We start from the raw sequence: 20,051 nt of genomic DNA, 5'->3' as shown, positions 1-20,051 counted from the left end.
GGACTGGAGGGGGGGGGGGGCACGTTCCCAAAGCCAGGGTGTGTTTGTGCAGCAGGGTGGTGACAACAGCGTGTGTCAGGAGTGTGAAACCAAACAGCCAAGTCCTGTCACTCCTCATTTGACGGGCAGACTCGGTGTGCTTGCAGAGTTACTGGATTCCCTCGATGCATTAATCCCACCATCAATTTTAGAGGAGATTGATTTGGAGTCTTGGAGATGCAAGTTTTCTTTTGGCCCTGGATCTCGTGTGGATCCACTGTCCTCTGCTTGGGCAGCTCTGACCCCCAGCAGACGAGCTGGGCTCAGCTCTGTCTCCAAGTCTGAGGTCTTTGCCTTAGCAGAGAAAGTTGACTGAGATATGGGTGTCTTCTGGGAAAGAGATGGAAACAGAACTGTCACATTCATTTTCACAAAGGTCAGTGTAAAAATGAACGTGGTTTTTAACTGGTCACATCTGAGTAGTGCCCCTCTACTCTGGTGAGAGCCCACCTGCAGTACTGTGTCCAGCTCTGGAGTCCTCAGCACAGGACGGACACAGACCTAGTGGAGCGGGTCCAGAGGAGGCCACAAAAATAATCAGAGGGATGGAACACACTTCTCCTGTGAGGACAGGCTGAGAGAGTTGGGATTGTTCAGCCTGGAGAAGAGAAGGCTCCAGGGAGACCTTAGAGCGGCCTCCCAGAAAGATAAGAAAGATGGGGACAGACATTTTAGTAGGGCCTGTTGTGACAGGACAAGGGGTAATGGTTTTAAACTAAAAGAAGATAGATTCAGACTAGCTATAAAGGAGAAATTTTTTTACGGTGAGGGTGGTGGAACACTGGCACAGGTTGCCCAGGGAGGTGTTAGATGCCCCATCCCTGGAGACATTCGAGGCCTGGTTGGACGGGGCTTTGAGCAACCTGATCTAGTTGAAGATGTCCCTGCTCACTGCAGGGGTGGTGGACTAGACAACCTTTAAAGGTGTCTTCCAGACTATTCTATGATTCTGCGAACTGCTCTTGTCCTACTGTTTCTGCTGGTGCCTTGTTATTTATGCGGGATCAATATCAGATCCTGAGATAACACCGGTGCCACCCCCCTGCCCACTCCAGTCTCCTTGGGTTCTTGTTTTTGTCTTATACGACGGTTGTTAAATAGTTTCCTCTTGGGCAGAAGAGGCCTTTCACACAGTTTTGGTGGGTGATGCATTGACAGATACCCTTGGGGTAATGTTTGACTAGCACGGTGGGAAAAACTCTACGGCCATAGATGGTAGGAAATGAAGACGCGGGCTGCACAAAATCTGGTTGCAGGCTAAGCATATCCCACATTGCTCTTAAGCTTAAGTTTCTTGGGTCAGGCACTTTGTTTTGCTGTAACTGCACGGTGTTTGCTGCAGCATGGACCAACCAAGGCTCGAGCCTCTGGGCTTAACCACAATACACCTGTTAAATAAGTATATTAACAGAGAAGGGAGGAATTAATGGAATAATAACAGAGGTGGCTGCTGACTATGAGTGTATTTGTAGTTTTTTCTTCCTTTTCTTGTCAGTAACAATTTTTTTTTTCCTGTTTTCACAGGTTCTGTTTATTTATATTCAGGTGAGTGACCTTTTTTTGCAATCTGCCTGTTTTTTGTGATCATGAGAAGAAATGAGAGGAACCCTGATTCCACGATGTGCAGTGGGGGTTTCGTTGCTGACTTCCATAGGCATGAAGAATGCATCCCATGAACTAGTGTCTCTAAACTTTGGTTAAACCAGGGGTTAGGATTAGGAAGGGTCGGTAGGACAGGTCGAATCTACAGTCCTGATAACAGACATCATAGATATTGATTTCACTGAGTGAAATCAGCGGGTTTGTGTGACTTTCTATTGTATTTCTCCATGAGGGAGCTCTATGTTGCTCTTGAAAGTTTCTTTTGGGTGGAAGGTCTTGCAGAGATTCTAGGATAGGTCCGAGTCCTCTAGTGTCTTCATCACATGCCGTTAATCTAGTCTAAACTTTGGGGTTTTTTTTGTTCTCTGCTCCTGGCTCTCAGTCCCAGCTGATGCCTCCAACCCAGACAGCGTCGTAGTGTCGGTGTTAAATATCAGCGCAGCGCTGGGCTCACAGGCTGTTCTGCCCTGCAAGAGCTACCGCATGGTCTGGACCCAGGATCGCCTGAACGACCGCCAGCGTGTGGTGCACTGGGACGTGTACAGCAACTACTATGGAGATAACAAGATGGAGAGGCTCTGTGACATGTACTCTGCTGGGCATCAGCGTGTGTACAGCTCCTACAACCAAGGGAGGATATTCATGCCCCAGAACGCGTTTACAGATGGCAACTTCTCCTTGGTGATCAAAGGTATGAACAGTGTCTTTTCTTCCTGTGCTATCTGCAGAATAGAGGTTTCACAGCCAAATTAACTCTGTGTTTTTCAGTGAAAGTGGCTATTTTGCAGGGCGTTTTCTAGAAATAAATAAATAAATAAAAACTGGCAATAGTGTTTTATTTCCCTTTTGAAACAGTCCCATTTTAAAAGAGAATTGGTAACAAATCGTTGTCCAAAAAGTCACTTGGGCATCTTGTGGACCTTTGATTGTATTTCAGTTCCTGAACTATAAACCCAAGATTGTCATTCTTCCTATGCTAAATATAAATCAGATTCCTATTCTTCCTTAGCTAAATATAAATCAGATTCCCATTCTTCCTTAGCTAAATATAAATCAGATTTCTCTTTCTGTAATATGTTCCGCACAAGAGCAAATAAACTGAACAGTTTATTATATTAGGTGAGATGATTCTTTTCTGTTTAGCCCGCCCTGGTGATAGGGATGGGTTAGAACTAGGTAATGTAAAAGCCATTTTGCGTCCATACAAGCATTTGGGAAACGGCATAAGTGACAAGAGTAATCACTGTCTCAGTATAAAACATTCTTTTCCCCTCTCTTCCCTGTTGCACTAGATGTTGCAGAGAGTGATGGAGGCACGTATTCTTGTAATCTTCACCATCACTACTGCCACTTATATGAAACTGTGAAAATCCAACTAGCTATCACCAAGAAAGGTAGGTGTCTGGCAGCTGGAGTCCAGGGGCCACCAGGACTCTGGAATTCCCAGTGGGGCCCTTGCATGCTGTTCTGCTGGTGTCACAGGGGAGGAGCGTGGAGGCAGGGTTCTGCCCGTGCCCTCTCAGTTGCAGGTTCAGGGTGCAGATGCCACAAGAGGCTTGGAAAGCATCAGGAGACTGGTGCTCGCTATGCTGTTTGCTAACAGATTCCCTGAGTTTCAGAAACGTCATTCAGTGTGTGTATTTATGAAGCTCTCTGCTGTCTTGGCATGTGCCAAGCAACGCATGGAGCCTGTAAAGTTAAATATTTACTCTAGGCAGCCCAATTAGCTAACTGTCCTGTTACTGCTCCAGCAGTAGAATGACATCGGTCAGGTTAGCCACAAAGATCTGCCTGGTGTGTTGGTTGGTGAGCTTAACCCTGGGCAGTCTGTAGTTAAAAAGCCTCCTCAAATTACCACACTTGAACTCCAGCTCTAAAAGCAAGATTCTGAGGGCCGTTGGCCACTGCAGTGTGTTGCCACCCGTGCCACACGTGCATCACTACTGTGACATGTAAATCAACCTTTGTATAATGCACAAGTGAAGCTGCTGGGGCCGACTGTCCCGGGAAGCTGTTGAAGGGCTGATGGGATGGATAGTAGAGGGTGTGTGTCTGCTGCTGCTGTTCTCACAGCTTCTATGCAATAAAAACACCCGGGCAGGCCTGTAAGCCCCAATCTGCTTATTGGTGTTTCGGTGATTCTGTTGTTTCTTTTCAAGAACAAAATAGTGCTTCTAGAACTCCTCCAGTAATTAGGACATTTGTGGATAGAAAAGCATTTCCTGCTTGGAGAACTGGGACACAGCATATTGAAGATGAAATCTGTTATTTTCGTTCCATTCCTAGCCTGCAGAGAGAATGTGCTTCCTGCTTTCTGAAGCACGGGAGATTAACTCTCAGTTATAAGGAGGAGAAAGTGGTCTTGCTTAAAGCACTGACCTTAGGTGTAGAAGGTAAAGGTGCAATTTTTATTATTATTATTTTTTTTTTTTTAACTGCTGAAGTAAGTGTGAACGAGGCACGCTACCCCTGTGGCACTTCAAGATCTTTGGAGGGGATGTGTTATAGGATTGCAGGGTCTGAAAGCAATCTGAGGTGCACCTGGGTGTCCTTAAGAATAGGACAAGTGTGTAAAGATGCACGTGCCGAGGTTGCACAACTTGTACTGTCTCCACAGCTGAGGATGCAAACCAGTACTGGGATGGGGAAAAGCCTGTGATTGTTGCCCTAGAAGGCAGCACAGTGATGCTCCCCTGTGTGAACCGTAACCACATCTGGACCGAACGGCACAGCGAAGAGGAACAACAAGTGGTCCACTGGGACAGGCAGCCCCCGGGGGTTCCCCACGACCGGGCTGACCGCCTCATCGACCTGTACGCCTCCGGGGAGCGCCGCTCCTACGGACCTCTCTTCATCCGTCAGAAGATGAACATCACCGACACAGCCTTCGCCCTGGGTGACTTTTCCCTGCGGATTTCAGAGCTGGAAAGTGCGGATGAAGGCACTTACTCCTGCCACCTGCACCATCACTACTGTGGCCTGCATGAACGCAGGATCTACCAAGTCTTTGTGACGGAGCCGGTGAGAGAGAAGAAGGTGGTGAACCTCACAACTCACAACGTTGCCCCAGCTGCAGGTAAGTGGCCTCTGGAGGTGGTTCTCTTGATTGAGGAAGAGATTAAGTATCTACAGCTGCGCCTTGAATTCTCAAGAGCTCAGTAAGCCACAGGAGGGGAATAGAACACATTACTCCCCGTTGTCACCTCAGGGGGACTTTGCAACAAATGCCAAAACATCCTTGTCCTTCCCGTCCCTCCACAGTGGTCTGCAGGGTTGGCTTCATCCCAGCAGGAGGGAGCGTGGTCAAGGCAAACTTGGTGCCCCAAGTGAAGGTGACACTTGGGGCAACACTGAGATTTCCTCTGTGAAGGTTTCTTACATCTGAGCCAGGGGCTGTTCCTGCCCTTAGGGTCAGAAGAGTAGGTGAGGTCTGGCCTCCCTCACTACTAGTACGTGGCTCTAGTGTACAAGCCTGGTTCTTTCCATTACGTGGGGGTACCTGGAGCTGCAGCAATAAGCAGTGAGGATCTGGCAGAGCTGCTTTAAGGCTGGGCTGAACCAAAAGTGGGGTGTCCCGCCCATCAGGGCTAATTACCCCGCTTGCAGTGTTGCAGTGACATCATGTCCAGCTTCTGTTTTCTTTGCTCCAGGGCAATTCTGCAGCGTGTTCTGCTCTGCCATGCTGACATGCCTTGAGGCAAACAAGCTGTTTTTCTAACAGGCTCCCTTTCCTGATCGCTTTTATGGAACAGGAGAAGGTGTGGGGCCGGGATGGATTCTACTCTGCCTTCGGTGTCACAACATGCCACTGTTCTCAGCAGCGTAGATCATAAATGTTCCTCTCCCCTTTGCACAGGGGTTTAGGCTGTGCAAGATGCCAGATTGTGCGGAATCAAGCACCTTTTTTTTTTTTGTCTTAAACCAATTTTCATATTTTCCGCTGCAGTGAGCTGTCATCTGACAGCCTGTCCAAACTCAAGACCATCATGCTTCGTTCAGGCAGAAAAATAAAATAAAAATCCCAAGTTTAATATTTTTTTAAGTCTTTTGGGTATAGTTCCTTATTAACATTTTAAAATATTCATTGTGGTTTAATATTTATTGCCTGCTTAATACAGAATTTTGACGTGCTTCATACATTTTTAAATAGACCTATTCTTCTCTAGAAATTGGCTTTTCCAAGTCACAGAAACCTAAACCTCCTCCCTGGGATTAAAGCTGGTGTCCAGCAAACCCCGGCAGTACTGAAGAGGTGGCTGTTGGGGCTGAGGTGACAGGGAGGCCGGGACGTACCAAGATCAGTCTCCTGCCTGTGGCCCTCCTGCTGCCCTTGAGCCCTATCCAGATCGCATTGTGCAGATGGGAACTAAATCTTGTTTTCGGAGTTGCTCACCCAGGAATTTATTCTTCTCTTTCCTGGATGTTGTCCTGCTTGTTGCTGAATAGTTACCTACCTGCTCAGAATTTAGAGAGAACCTACAAGTAATTTAACCTTCCAGGGCTGTCCTAGTTTGGCAGTAGTGCCCTCAGTACAGGAGGAACTCGCTTTGCTGGGAAAAACCACTTCCACTCTCTAAAAGAACAGCCTTAGAAGAGCTTTGTCCCCTATGGGCAGTGAACGCTCAGCTGGTCCGAGAGCACCACACACACAAAAATGTGCTGAGTCGATGGGAATGTGAAAGCAGCTGAGACATCCGGAGTGCCTTTTTCAAACCCACTGCTGATGAGGAGCCTGCCGGGACGTGCCCTAGTTGTGTATAGCAGGAAAGGCCGAGATACTGCCCCGTTCCTTGAAAAAACTGTATAGAGTTCTTCTGGGGATATCACATAAAGCCAAAATGAAACATCAGGAGATAACAAAAGCAAAACAATGAGCTTTTTCAGCAAGCAGCTATAGCTCCTGGCGTAGCTCCAAGGCCCGGAGCCATTTCCAGACAGGAAACTTCATCCTGTTTTGAATATAAGCATAAGCTAAATTCTTCTCTTCGTCTCAGCGGTATAAATGCGGTGTATATGTCTACTAATTCAGTGCGTTTTTACTCTGTGTTTGCTTTGGAGCAAGTGATTGAAGAATGGCATCTGTTTTGTCTCATGCTTATTGTTAAACTATTCTCAATCTTTGCCAGCCTTGAAAAGAAAACGGGCCACAGAGCCAGCGTTTGTGAGCGTCCTTGGTGGGGAGCTCTCTGTTTTTCCCAGCAGAAGAATCTGACACTTGACACTTTGGTAAATTAATGTAAAGGCATCGCTGTTCTTTTTCTTTTTTTTTTTTTTTTTTTTTTTTTTTTTTTCTCCCTCCACCATTAGAACTTACTTTCCCGTAGTTAAACCAGATCACGGGAGCGAATTGGAGGCAGATGGGTATGTCCTGTTGAGATGTGCTGAAAGAGCAGATCTTGGTTACCAAATAAACCTTCATCACCTCAGCTTAAATTCTGGTGTAACACTAGGACGGGGAGGAGAGTCTGTATTACGTTGGTGATACTATTCTAGGTGCCAACATTCATCCCCTGGTGTGACCGAGTCAGCTGTAACTCTGTGCCTCAGTTTCCCCAGTTATAAAACGGGATATATTCTGCTGCCTTTTCACTGGCAATGCTTTGTTAAAACACGAGTATGACAAATATTTTTAGTATTACTTGACTGGGGAAGTCAAGGAGGCCTGAAGTTACCGAATCTCTGTTTCCACTGTTTGTTGTTACAGTGACCTCTCTCAACCTCAGTGTTGACTGAAGTTTAACTCAGCTCCCACCCTATCTTGCAATATTGTGGGAAAGCAAAAAGCCAGAAATAGAATGTATTTATTTGCTGACTTCTGGCTCACCAGCTGTTCCAGTGGCTACCATCTCATTATGGCGCTGCTGAAGAAGCTTTTCATGATCCAGAGATTTGTTAAAGTAGAACTGTCAGGGATACTGTTTGCAGCTTTGCAAGTGGGTTTTTTGGTTTGGTATTTTTTTTAGTTTAGCAGTGGTGAAAAACACATGCTAGTTTTCAGCATTGTAGCCAGCGAGCACACGAGCCATGCCAGTGAGAAACGCAGAGTGTTGCTGGAGCGAGAGGCTCGGCTACCAGAACAGAGCGTGCGCTACAGCCTCTCGATTCTCTAGGACTGCTGTTAGCGTTAGCAAACAATCATCTCTGGTTCCAAAGCGTTTATTTCAATTCACTATCGTCTTGCTTGATTTTATTGTTGGCGGGTCTGTGCTTTTTAAATGCTGAAAACAAACTGTCTGACAAACTGGAACCAGCCACTATGCCAGCAGTTCCAAAAACGTCAACGTTTCTCACATTAGAACACATCTGTTAAACGGTACTGTGGCTTTTGGGATATTTTCCCCTACCTTTCCCTTATTCCCTCTGGCTAATTTACAGGATTTAAACTCCCAACAGAATGGTAGGCCAGAACCCAGCACTGGTTCTTGCTGGTGCTCTGTGAATGTTCCCTCTTAGGGGGAGGAGGCGCTGCTCGGAGCTGTGTTCTGAAGAGAAAGCCTCTCTCTCCCAGCACAGTGTCTCTTACGGGTTTGCTGGCTGTGCCTGGGCTGGATTTGTCCACGGCTCTGACTATTACAAGCGGAGAAATCACTTCCTCTTTATATGTGTAAAACATTGACCTATTTATTTGAGATCTACAAAAATGTTCCACTTAAAAGTTTTAAGTTACGCTTCCCTGTACTGCAGAACTGAAACGCTGCTGCACCCACAAATGGAATGGAATCTTGGCTTTTCTTTGTGGGTTTTTATTTATTTTATTGATTTTTAAAAAAATTTTATTTAAAAGGAAACTCATTCTTTGGCATTGAAAATTCCTCCCACTTTGTAAATTATAACCCTTGGCAGGGAGGGGCTGCTTCATACTTCAGCTGTCTGGAGCCGAAGCAACGTGTTGTGTGTGTTGTCAGGGACCCAGAGGAGGGTTGTGTTACCCTGCAGAAAGGCTTGGGGCTGCCTAGTGTGGCTCCTTTCTGAGCTTCCCCTCTGCACTAAGCAAGAACACACTGAGAGCCAGGCAGCAGGAGGGGAGTGTGCAACAGTTACTGTGAATCCTTCATGCTCCTGGGACGTAGAATGGTCTCGTGAAGAGCGCAGGCATCTTCCATCTGATGAAGGTGCACTATGTTGTAAATTAGGCAACTGTTTGCTCTTCGTGCAGGTCAGAAGAGTTTCTCGCTGAACGTGTTTTTCGGGTCCACAAATGGGTCTACACGTGAAACGTGCTTTGCTTTGGATGCCGATTACAATTATCAGCCTGTTTTCCTTTTCCTCTGTCATCAGATCCGAATGTTGTCAGGGGCCACAATGTAATCAATGTCATCATCCCCGAGAGCCGGGTGCACTTCTTCCAGCAGCTGGGCTACGTCCTGGCAACTCTGCTGCTCTTCATTGTCCTCCTCATCATTGTTGTCCTCGTCACCCGCAAGCACCGGCAGAGAGGTAAGTGCTAGAAAAGGCCAGCCCTGTAGTTCTGGCAGGGATGTCTCCTGACAGCAGAGCTGATTCTGCAAATAATTACTGCAAAACACAAGCGATCCACTTCTGGAAAACCAGCAGCTTAGGTAGTGGGGAGTCTTTGCAGGTGCTGATGCCAAGAGAGATTCATTAGCGTGGTGTAAAAATTTCCAGGACTTGATTTGCTGAGTTGCTCCGTTGTAAGGGAGAAGAAAATGAGAACTGCTAGATAGTTGCTCTTTACTAGTGGAATTCAGAGCAGAAAGCCCACATGCATCCCTTAGGAACGAAGTCCTTGCTGGACTCCCTGTGCTGGGTGACTCTCTGTGTGTGTAATGAGATAAATGGACGCTGAGATCTTTTGGATGACTTCCACCCCAATAGCTTTGGACCCCACACAAAAAGCCAATACCAGGGAATGTCTGTCTTCTGTGTGTTCTTTACAGGGCCACATTCATCCTTATTTATGTGTCAGGGGATTAGCACCGACACAAAACAGAGTTTGTGTTACTTTGCAGTCACAGAGGGGACAGACTCCTGGCCCTGGCCTTTGAATAGAAACGAGGAGCCTGAAATCATCGCTCCTGGCAGGGTGGGGTGAGACAGGAGTGTAGCTGGATACCTGGGGTGTGGGAAGCTGATGAAAACCAGCATCTGGAGCATGAGGTGGATTCAGGCCTGAGCAACGAGCTGGCGATGGGAAGTGCTGCACCAGCACACAAGAGATGAGTGGTGGGGTTAATATTTTTGTAATAAATGGCAGGTGGAAATAAATGAAGTATGGTGATAGCTGTAGTTTCTTGTGGCTGGTCATCCATAGCTTTGGGAAGACCACTTGGAAAGCTGGTGAGTAAAGGAAAGGGAAGCTCCCTGTGGCAGTGGAACACCGGTGAATTCTCCGGTGCTGGAGGGACTATGAAAAGTGGCCATTGTGAGCATCCCAGCTAAGGAGCTCTGTGAATAATACTAGGGGTTATCAGTTACCTGGGAGGGGTTGGTTGGGCTGGACACAACTGCTCATTCTGTTTCTTCTCCCTGTTTAGGTTATGAATACAATGTGAAGAAATACGGAGAGTGAGTATAATTACAGGGTCTATTATCTAGGATTAGAACACATAAAAATGAATTTAGGGGCCCCCCCAACACTCAGCTTTCACTGAGATCCTAAACCAGCTGAGAATCTGGTTAATAAGAGTACAGCCACGTGAAGCATGGTCTGCTTCATGGAGTTAATTCATTGCTCTCCACCAATTCTGCTGCAGCTTTACACTCTAGGTCCTTATTAGTTTAATGTTCCCAGGAATATACACTTGCATAATGATTGCGTATCAGGGAGCAACTTCCATGCTGTCAAAGCACGGGAGGAGAGAATGGTTTGTGGGGCTGATTTGGCTCTTGCATTTCCTCTCGTTATACTTTAGGAACTGATTGGTGGATCGTGTTTCTGCGAGATGGCATTAGGAGTTAGTGGTAAAGGGGTAATGCACAGATCTGCTGTAGACCCTACTGTGAGATGGGGCCAAGATTGTGTTGCCGGGTTCCTTTATGTTTTATTATATAAAGTGGAAGAGATGGGGAAGTTCTGTCACAGATTGTCTCCCCATTGTTCTAAGCTCTGGACAAACCCATGGGGAAAAAAGAGCCAGGCAGCCAGAGCTCTCAAGGTGTTGACAAAAAGACAGTGAAAGGAAGAGAGGGGAGAACTGGATTCACTAGTGAGCAGTATGACCTTCTGAAAGCTGCTTGATAATTTAGGGGCAAAGACAGGAAAAGCACCCACGGACCACGGCTGCCAGTGCTGTTGTCTGTCTGTCTCTCATGTGTTCTCTAGGGAAGCTTCCTAGAAACCGGAAAGGATTCTGTAAAGATTGCTGTGAAACTCACCAGTACTTAATAGAGAATGAAACCTTCTGTGGGTTTTTTTTCAACTTTTCTACAGATATATAGCAAATAAACACTGTAAATTAAATTCTCTGAAGTAGCATTAGAAAAGCTATCGTTGAAAAGCGTGAAAGTTATTGACAGATGTGACAATACCGTTTTTCACTGTTATTCCTTTTTCAGGAAGGATGTAAATCTGAAAGACTTTACGGTCGACACAACAGATCTGACTCAGTACAGAAGTGAAGACCTCAGGCTGGGTATGCATCAGCTAGCAACCATTCTCCAAACCAGGTCAAAGCTCGTTATAACAGGATTTTCTAATGGCATTTAGCTGCCCATTTCGAAGTGACTTAACCTCCAGATTTTAAATGGCACCTTTGAGAATCTCAGCCCGCAGGCAAGCAGGGGGACTGCAGCTGGAGAGGGCAGTCCTGACTTTTGAGTTTAACTAGAGGCTGATTGATGAGGTTGGACAGTAATGAGGCACAGCTTCTCTTGTTTCACCTGGAGTTTTGGGGCTTCTTTGACATGCACTTGAAAGCCAAATTCAAGTCAGTGCAAAATAATTTGGGATGAGATCACGACAGCATCTAAGGGAAGCAGGTTCCTCAAATTTTAAGCAGTTTGTGTAGGGAAGAGGATTAACAAGGCAGTTCTCTTGAGTTCCCCGTCCAAGAAACTAAAACCATTTGTCAATATGAATATTATCATTCCACGGTAAATAAAAACTAGCTCGGAGTGAGTGATCTGGAGAAAAAAATTAGATCAACAGTCTTCAGTACTACACTAAAGTGGGGATAAAGAAAAGTCATGAATTAGCTGAGTTCATTTGCCTCCACCTTCTGTTGAAGCCAGTTTGGTTTAACTTTCTACAATTTTATCCTCCCTGGATGTCAAATCATTTAGTGAACAGTTGGGTCTTCTATCAAGATCTGTGATAGCAATTAGGACAATTAAACTTGGGGAACGTGGTAGGAATAAAATTTGCGTCAAAAGTCCTAGAATATAAAGGATAGAAAATAAATAAACCCACTAGAACTCCTGGTAACATGAAATATAGTGAAAAGAAGGAAAGGAAGCTAATCTCCCTGGTGATCTGTGAAAGTACGTCTGCTGGGGTATGTAGGACTGACTCGGGAACTTACAACACTCCTGGAGATGGATCCTGCTCCTTACTAGAGGAGGTGAAGCCTTGAGCTTATTGTGTCAGGGTGTCTCCTTGCTTGGACTTGGACCAGATTGTCTGTAAAGCAGAATTGATCCTCTGGTACTGCCCTGAGGTTTCTGAAGACTTGTCATGATGCCAAGTTCATACTTGCTGCAACTTGCTGTAGGTCAGTGAATGTGTTGATAGACCAGGAAACAATTGAGTCTGTCCCTTTTTGCCCCTCCGTGCACCCCCAGTAAAGGTCCAACCTTTAAAAAGAACAAGTTGACCAACTTTAGCTCCCAAGCTACAGAATTGCTGCAGTAAACAAGATACAAAATCTGAAGTAAAGAACAAAGGGGATGCAGAGGGTGGGTTGCAAACTAGGACAGCAGCAAGTACAAATTCTTCTTTCCGTGTCTCAGGAGAAGCTCCCCTGTGAGCAAATTCCCTGAATAACTCATCAGTCACCTTCAGGTGAGCTTCACATGGACAATCCAGAGATTTTTGTTACACGTCGGAAGAATCTGGTACCTGTAAGGAGCAGGAAGCTGAAGTATGCAGAACTGGTTAGTGCCAGGGGCAAAAAATTAAGTTGCAGCAGCTTTCTTTTTCCTGCTGAGTAGCAAACACATGGGGGCAAGAGAGCCAGGCAGCCAGAGCTCTCAAGGTGTTGACAACAAGACAGTGAAAGGAAGAGAGGGGAGAACTGGATTCACTAGTGAGCAGTATGACCTTCTGAAAGCTGCTTGGTAGCTTAGGGGCAGAGACAGGAGAAGCACCCATGGACCGTGGCTGCCAGGGCTGTTACCTGCGTGCCAGACTTCCTCCAGGGGACTCCAGTAACTCCGTGAGTTACTCCTAGAGATGTGGAGATGCCAGGCCTAGAGCACTTCAAGGAAGGACCGATCACATGCCTGCCTTGCCTGTAAAGCTTTGCTTTCTTTTAATATTCTAATGCCTGTCTGAATTATACTCCTCCCTTACGCAGATTACAAAAACAACATCCTGAAGGAGAAGGCTGAGCAAGCCAGAAGTTTCCCAGCAAAGAACATTGATTTAGACAAAGGTAATAATGACTTGCTTCGCCCTAATTGGTGGCTGTAGGAACTTTCTGATGGGTTGAAGGAGGGAGGAGGGCAGAACACAGTTTAGCAGTGAGCAAACCAAGCCACAGCCGAATGAGGAATGATAAACATCATGACAACTGACAGCAGGAATGAGAAGCTAGTTCCCTTCCTATCCTTTCATCATGGAGCCACAGATGCAAGTAGTGATTAGGCTTTTAAAAACTTTTGGCGTGGCACAAATAGGATTTTTCTTTATTGGAAAAAGAATGCCTCGCAGGGCTGGAATAGTGCAGTCTGTACTGTAACCTCAGAGGGAGATGTGTCTCAAAAATGTCCTGGCATGGTGTTTGAGAAGAAAACACTGTGCAGAAGAGAGTGTTTTGAGTTGGATTAATTTATGGGTAATGGGCTGTCACTTACTTCATCCAACAAAAGCAAACAACTCTCCCTCTCTAGGGGCTGAATCTCCTTTTGCTTATTCAGTATTAATTCTGAGTACTACGCCTCAGTTTGTAGAGTCACACTTATGTCAAGCAGTGCTTGTGAGAAGTTGTTAGGTTCCATGACTCCTTTCAGATGAATTTAGAATATAATAAGTGTGACTGAAAGGGAGTGGTCTGGAGAGTCCGTGGGTTGCCTTAAACCTGCTGTTCTTGGTGGAGTTCTCATGGTATTTTTGCCTCCATTCTGCAGAGATGGTCTGTGCAGTAATTTAGACACAGTATATCTCACTGTGGGCTTTATGAAGAGGATACTGGGGCCATGGTCACTTGTGACTGAACAGCTAAGTCCATATTACAATGTGCTGCTTTGGATGGTTCGAACTCTCTCCTCAGGTACTGACCTCCATTTCGATTTGCTTTCAGATTTCAGGAAGGAATATTGTAAATGAAGACGTTCCCAAGCTGCTGGCTGGACCAGAAGCTTCAATCAAAGATAGATAAATGGAAGAGATACCTTTTCTTAATATCACGTCCCTCCAGTTACCATAGATTTTTTTTCCACATAGACTTTCTCCCCAACTAAGCACAAGGGTATTTGCAAATGCTTCTTGAAAGTTAGACTGACCGCCTTGTGTGTGTACTTATGATGGGTTTGGGTTCCCTTTTCTTTCCTTGTTCTCCCAATTCTCCATCCCTCTTTTCTTTCTTGATATTATTGTTGGGTTTATGCATCAATGATTTTTATGAGCTGAATCAGCAGACCTTTTGCTTTGATGTTACTGCTTTAAATAAACCAACCTGCATCACTAATCTTGAGCCATCATTATATCAGGCATTTTTCCATGTACTGTATTAATCAGCAAAATAATAGCAGAGCCTGATTGTGATCTCTCATAGGCTGGGATAAATCAGTGTCACATAGCACTTTACATATTCCAGGTGGAGTACAAAGAGTACACTCCTTCGCAAATGACAATGTAAATACCTCACTTGATGAATGGGAAAATGTCAATATCCTCATTTTACAGGGGAGAGGGAGGCACACCAATGACCAAGGGTAGGGTTGGGATCAGCTCCAAAGAGCTCTGGAAGCCTGACTTTTGTATTTCTCACTTGTTTCTTGGTTTGTTTTTGTTTCAGTGCAGACCAAATCATATTGGCCACGAGCAGGCACTTTCAGCTGAAGTTGATGGAGTTACAGTGCTGTAATACCAGTCTCAGTTAGATCAGAACCAGACATATTATGGAGAGGGCTAAACTCCTGTGTGGTGGAATCTGGAATGTGTTTTTCCTGCGGTCCTTGGGTGGATCCAGGCCACACAGAGCTTGTGTGTGCATCCAAACGAAGGTGTGATTACAGCACAGGCAGACAGGTGGTTGAAAGGGATCGCTTCTGTGAGCAGACCTTGAGGAGCAAGAGTTACAACACACTCCACTCGATAGCCTGTCAGGAAATCTCATGGGCCAGGGGCTCAGAAGGGGAGTTGAGGAGAGAGATGAGTCTATTGTGGGTTTTGGCATTGTTTTGGGGAGCGGATACCTGAGAGAGTGGGGCTGTGGGCTGAAGGGCACTTCTACATATGAACAGTGTGTCAGGTGGGGCTGTCAAAAAATTGGAAGTCAGTAATTCAGTGTTGTAATCCAAGCAAGTTAAAGCATCAGGAGAACTGGAGAATATTAACGGTTCTGCAGAGCTCCTCTGACCACTTGGGATATGCTGTGGCACCATTCCCAAACCAGGCACACGCGTGGACCTTGGGGCACAGAAGCAAAGGCCTTTCCCACTGTTCAGAGCGTGATGACGGTGGCTTGTGTTCTCGTGTAAGGGTGAAGGTGGCCAAAGATTGCCAGCCTGCTCTTTGGTGGTCTGAAGAGAATGGCAGAGGGAGGGATGGCACGTGGGGTTGGTGACTGGGGTAGGGTCTGCAGGATGTGGCGGGGGTTGGAAGTGTGAAGAGGAGCTTGTGTGGAACTACTGCGAGGATGAGGGTGAGGGTGATGCTGTGGTTGCAATCTGCTGGCAGCTGGCATCTCAGTGGGGATTTCTTCTTGAGGATGGAGAATTCTGAGGCCTTTGCAGGTGAGGAAGTAGCTGTGGCCCAAGGGAAGCCTCAATCTACCAGCTAAGCAATTGGGAGTGTGACCTGCTGCCTATGATGGTGTGTGTCTTGGCTGGTGTTTTAGACACCCTCGACACTTATCCAGGGACGTGTCAGTGCTGGTAAGAGGGGAGCAAGTTTGGTCAAACTGGAAAGAGATGTTGTCAGGGCTGGGTAAAGCTGCCCACTGCAGGAGCACAGGTACTGTGAAGCTCCAGTGCTGTTTTGAGAGCTGTTCAATACTATGGGCCTCCCTCGTGTGGGAATCAATGTCAAGTCCCATACCTGCCTCTTTCACAGGATCACCTGGGTTGGAAAAGCCCTTGCAGCTCCTCCAGCCCCACCATGACCCTCCCCCTGACCGTTCCCAACCCCACCAGACCCCTCAGCGCTGGCTCAGCCCGACTCTTCAACCCCCCCAGGGATCCCGGGGACTCCCCCCTGCCCTGGGCAGCCCATTCCAACGCCCAACAGCCCCTTCTGCACAGAAATCCTTCCTCAGAGCCAGCCTAAGCGAGGATGTCAGCACTTCAATGCACACTTTTTATAGGAGTGAAAAATGGACCATGTCAATTTTTTTAGATATTAATACTTCTCGCTGTTAGTGAGGACTATGCTAAATATATCTGGGAGCTTTACTTTTAATGCCTTCAAATATTAAAAATAATAATATGTAGCAGTAGAGGTGGAGGCAAGCCTTCCTAAGGTGTGCAGCTGGGCAGATCCTTTTTTAGTTTTCTTAGCTCTCCTAGCTCTTTTAGTTTGCCACTGCTCGGTGGACAGTTTTTGTGATTTGCGACTAACTGCCTTCATCTTCACTTAAGATTCCGCCCTACGAAAGTGCTCAGGTTGGACAGAGCCATGACTAGTGGAGAGGAGGGCCTGGGCTTGGGCCCAGGTCCCCGTTTCCTGCCCTTCCCCCAGAGCAGACAGCCATTCTTAGGCTGCCTCTGGCTGGACCTGTTTAAAACCCAAGCCACATTCCTGCAGGTGCATAAGGCTGCGCTGGTTATTCCATCAGGGTGGCACAGTCTCAAGTAATTGTCATTAATGTCTTTCTCCCTCCCTTTCATGTCTGTGAGTCAAAGGTTGGAGATCTTTACTTGCCAGTTCAAATTGCTTAGCACAGCTCATATAGACACCAGCTCAAAGTGGGGTTAGTCATAAACTCCAGAGGCATTTAAATATTTCATTTGACTTCTAGGCTGCAAAATAGCTTAAGGGGAAAAAAAAATTAATATGTTCTCTGAAACAAGCACTAGGAAGAGCTTTATGAGTTCCTCATCCTTGCTTTGATCACTAGCTTGAATTTGGGTAATGGTCAGACACGCCGGTATAACCCTAGACTGATCAAGATGGAAGTCCAAGTTGAGATTATGGCCCTTTTTTCTTCAGGAGAGGCATATGTTGTGTGATTGGACTGGTGATCAGAACAGTTTTCAAAAGCAGCCTGCGTCCAGCATATAATTTAGTTTGTTAAAATTCTGGCTGAAAGAGATGCAGGCAAGACTGCTGGGTAACCAGTTGTGTTTTCAAACTGTTGAAAAGAGAGAGAAGGAGAACTGAACGCCGAACTGAAGAGTTTTGTTTGTTTATTTCTTAATACAGAAGAATGATCAAAGGCTATTTGCCTTTAAATGCTGGTGAGAAGCCATTTAGGTCCTTTACATACAAACTTAGTGCATTTGGTTGGTCTTTGGTGTTGGCATGAGGTCCGTGTGGCTGATTTCGTGTGTGAAAATTAGGTTCGACTTGCAACTAAGCACTCGGCTGGGGGCAGGACCACTCTTTTCTGTTGCCACTGACACAGGCTCAGTGCAACTCTAGACAGGCTGGTTTTATCTCTCTTTCTCTCAGCCTTTCTTAATATAGGATGGTACCTTAACTCTCATGGAGAAACAATTTTTTAATATGTGTGTGTAGCACTTTGGTAAATGTGTTTTGCCTGAGTTAGTCAAGGTCTGACTGTACTGATGGACTGCTGCATCTTGATAGACTTCTTTACCCATCACTTTGCAGGCTCTTGGCAGGCTTTGCCTCATTATAGTGTCCTTGGTTTCCTGAGAAATGCATTTATGTTGTTAGTTAAAATAATAATAATAATAATGCCTAATATTTTTGTACCAATTACATCTCAGTGAGTACTGTAGCTCGGCAGAGAAATGGAAGTGTCTTCCAGGGTAACGTATGGACTGTAAGCCCTTGTGGAACAAGGAAAGGGTGTATGGCAGTGACCTTAAAAGGGGTTAAAACTGAGACTAGAACTAGAGCCCCCTCTTTTCAGCTCTGCCCACACTCTGCTTCCTCTCAAGACTGAGAGGAGGACTTGTTCCACAAAGCATGGTTTTTCCTTTGTTGTAACAGAATTAATTTTCTTTATTATTGTTACTTAACTTCTACCATTTATCATTGTTGTGTAACTCTCCTGACATTTAAGAAATAAAGGAGAATATAACGGAGTTTCAAGTTAAGGTTGATTTTATTTCTTGCTCTTTGGAGATGCTACCTAAGCTATTAGCCAGCATTAGCTAATTCTTTCCGATAGCTGTGCAGTGTGTTTCATCTCGGAGCATCCTAAAGCTCTTGACAAAGCGCAGATTGGATGCAATAAGTTGTTCCAGTGATTTCAATATGGTTTCCACATGGGACGCCATCATTTGACTTGGTCATGGGACCCACAGACAAATTTTTAGCTTTCCAGAAGTGTTGTATAATGGACAGATCTGCAAGTTCAAACCATCTATGAGAGATGAAGGCTGGCAGCTCCTTCGTAGTACATAATTCTGCAGGTCCAGAAGGGAAGATAACATATCCTGCTGGAATATTTAACTGCACAGTTTTATACTTCGCTCCCAGCCCAAATTCCTCTTTGCCTTGCAGAACTAACACCTTGCAAAGTTCCTGCTGCACATTCTGCTCTTGGAGGGCTTCCACCCACTGAGTAGTATCCCAGCTGGCATGACAGAGTTCTTCCAGGGACACCGATGGAAACAGCTTGTATTGCTGCTTGGATGGACAGGTGCAAGAATTTGAAGGATCAAAGCAGGATATGAAACTAAAAAGTGGCAAAGAATTGTGTTTAGCAAACTGAGATTATTGACCAGCTTGCCTAGCTCTGGTGAAACTATCATCTTCTCTCTTACCTCCTTGGAAAATACACTGCAGCCCGTCTCCTGCCATTTCATACCACCTCTTCATGGGGGTGAATCCTCCTGCGAGGGCTGCTTGTGCTTTCTCTGATAACCAGAGGGGGAAAAAAATCAAAACACAACAGGTTTAAAAGGGTTGGGAGTTGAAGACAAGTGGACGGGGAGTAGTTCCTTCTCACTGGGCTCTGCTGCTGCTGAGAATGAATGAGGAGTTCTTGAGCAGGTGGAGCCAGGGGCCATCTACAATAAAGATCTCATCCGAAGTACCCTCTGTGGTGCTGCTGGGGGGCCTTACTGCTCAGGCACTGCTATAACCTGTAAGTGAGATTCTTCACGGCGAGGAGAAGCCAGATGAGAACTACTGAAAAAAAGACACTTCGGGCAAAGTGAGATCATCCTGGAGCTGGTGCCAGTCCCCACTGGGAACATCTGACTCAACAACATCTTTCTAACGTTTAAACTTAACTTTTAATGTTTTTGGTTTTTTGTTTGTGTTTTTTTTTTTTTTTCTCTTAAATGTTACAGGCAAACTAGAGCACCATCCTGGAAAAAAAAAAAAAAAAAGTAGTATTATACTGTTGATGTTGGGAGCCAGAGATGCCACCATTTTGCTGGACTTAGGTGACACATGGATAGGATTTCTATATTTGCTCTTTGTTGGGGGAATATGGAGCTTGAGTGTCTTTGTCAGAGTTTCTTTGAGGGCTTCAGAAACACAAATGCAGTGTTTGCAGGTCAGCTTATTTATACTTGCCTGACACTATCCATGTACAAATTGCCTGGTTCCCTCTTGAGCCCAGTGTGTTGTTTTTTTTTTTTTTAATACACATGGGGGAGCCTGCAAATAAGGCAGCTGCAATTAAGCAATTATCTTGAAGAGTGAGGTTGTGCTGCATAGCCTGGGCTGTGCTGGGTGTCACTAATGCTTTAAGCCCTGGTCCTTTCTGCTGGCGCTCTGGGTCTCTGCTGGCAGGCGTTGTTGGTTATTTGTTGCTGGGGCATCTTTGTTACTTTTCTCTGTCTCTGCAGGCAATGGGTCTGATTTTCCAGGAGGGCATCTGGGAACAAGAAAAAGCTAATTTAGCAACCACAGGGTCTGCTTTGCAGACGGCTGAAATTAAATATTTTCATTGTCTTCAACTTGTCTGAAATGAAGTCCAGATTGT

The 20,051-nt window shown here is 45.7% G+C and overlaps 1 protein-coding gene across 1 annotated transcript in view; it reads left to right on the top strand.

The window, feature by feature from the left end:
* MXRA8 (matrix remodeling associated 8) overlaps window positions 1-14,447 on the top strand; it is a 20,617-nt gene extending 6,170 nt beyond the window's left edge. Inside the window, exons 2-10 of the mRNA XM_026862769.1 lie at window positions 1,564-1,584; window positions 2,024-2,332; window positions 2,934-3,035; window positions 4,259-4,717; window positions 8,920-9,078; window positions 10,137-10,167; window positions 11,158-11,234; window positions 13,116-13,193; window positions 14,061-14,447. Coding sequence (XP_026718570.1) covers window positions 1,564-1,584; window positions 2,024-2,332; window positions 2,934-3,035; window positions 4,259-4,717; window positions 8,920-9,078; window positions 10,137-10,167; window positions 11,158-11,234; window positions 13,116-13,193; window positions 14,061-14,086 — 1,262 coding nt within the window. The 3' untranslated portion in view covers window positions 14,087-14,447. The remainder of the gene's footprint in view (window positions 1-1,563; window positions 1,585-2,023; window positions 2,333-2,933; window positions 3,036-4,258; window positions 4,718-8,919; window positions 9,079-10,136; window positions 10,168-11,157; window positions 11,235-13,115; window positions 13,194-14,060) is intronic.
* Window positions 14,448-20,051: the final 5,604 nt, after the last annotated feature.

The sequence above is a fragment of the Athene cunicularia genome (assembly GCF_003259725.1).
Source record: "Athene cunicularia isolate RWA chromosome 21 unlocalized genomic scaffold, athCun1 chr21_part1, whole genome shotgun sequence".
NCBI classification, from domain to species: domain Eukaryota; kingdom Metazoa; phylum Chordata; class Aves; order Strigiformes; family Strigidae; genus Athene; species Athene cunicularia.
Note: the sequence above shows the minus strand (reverse complement) of the source record. Positions and strands in the feature narration are given on the sequence as shown.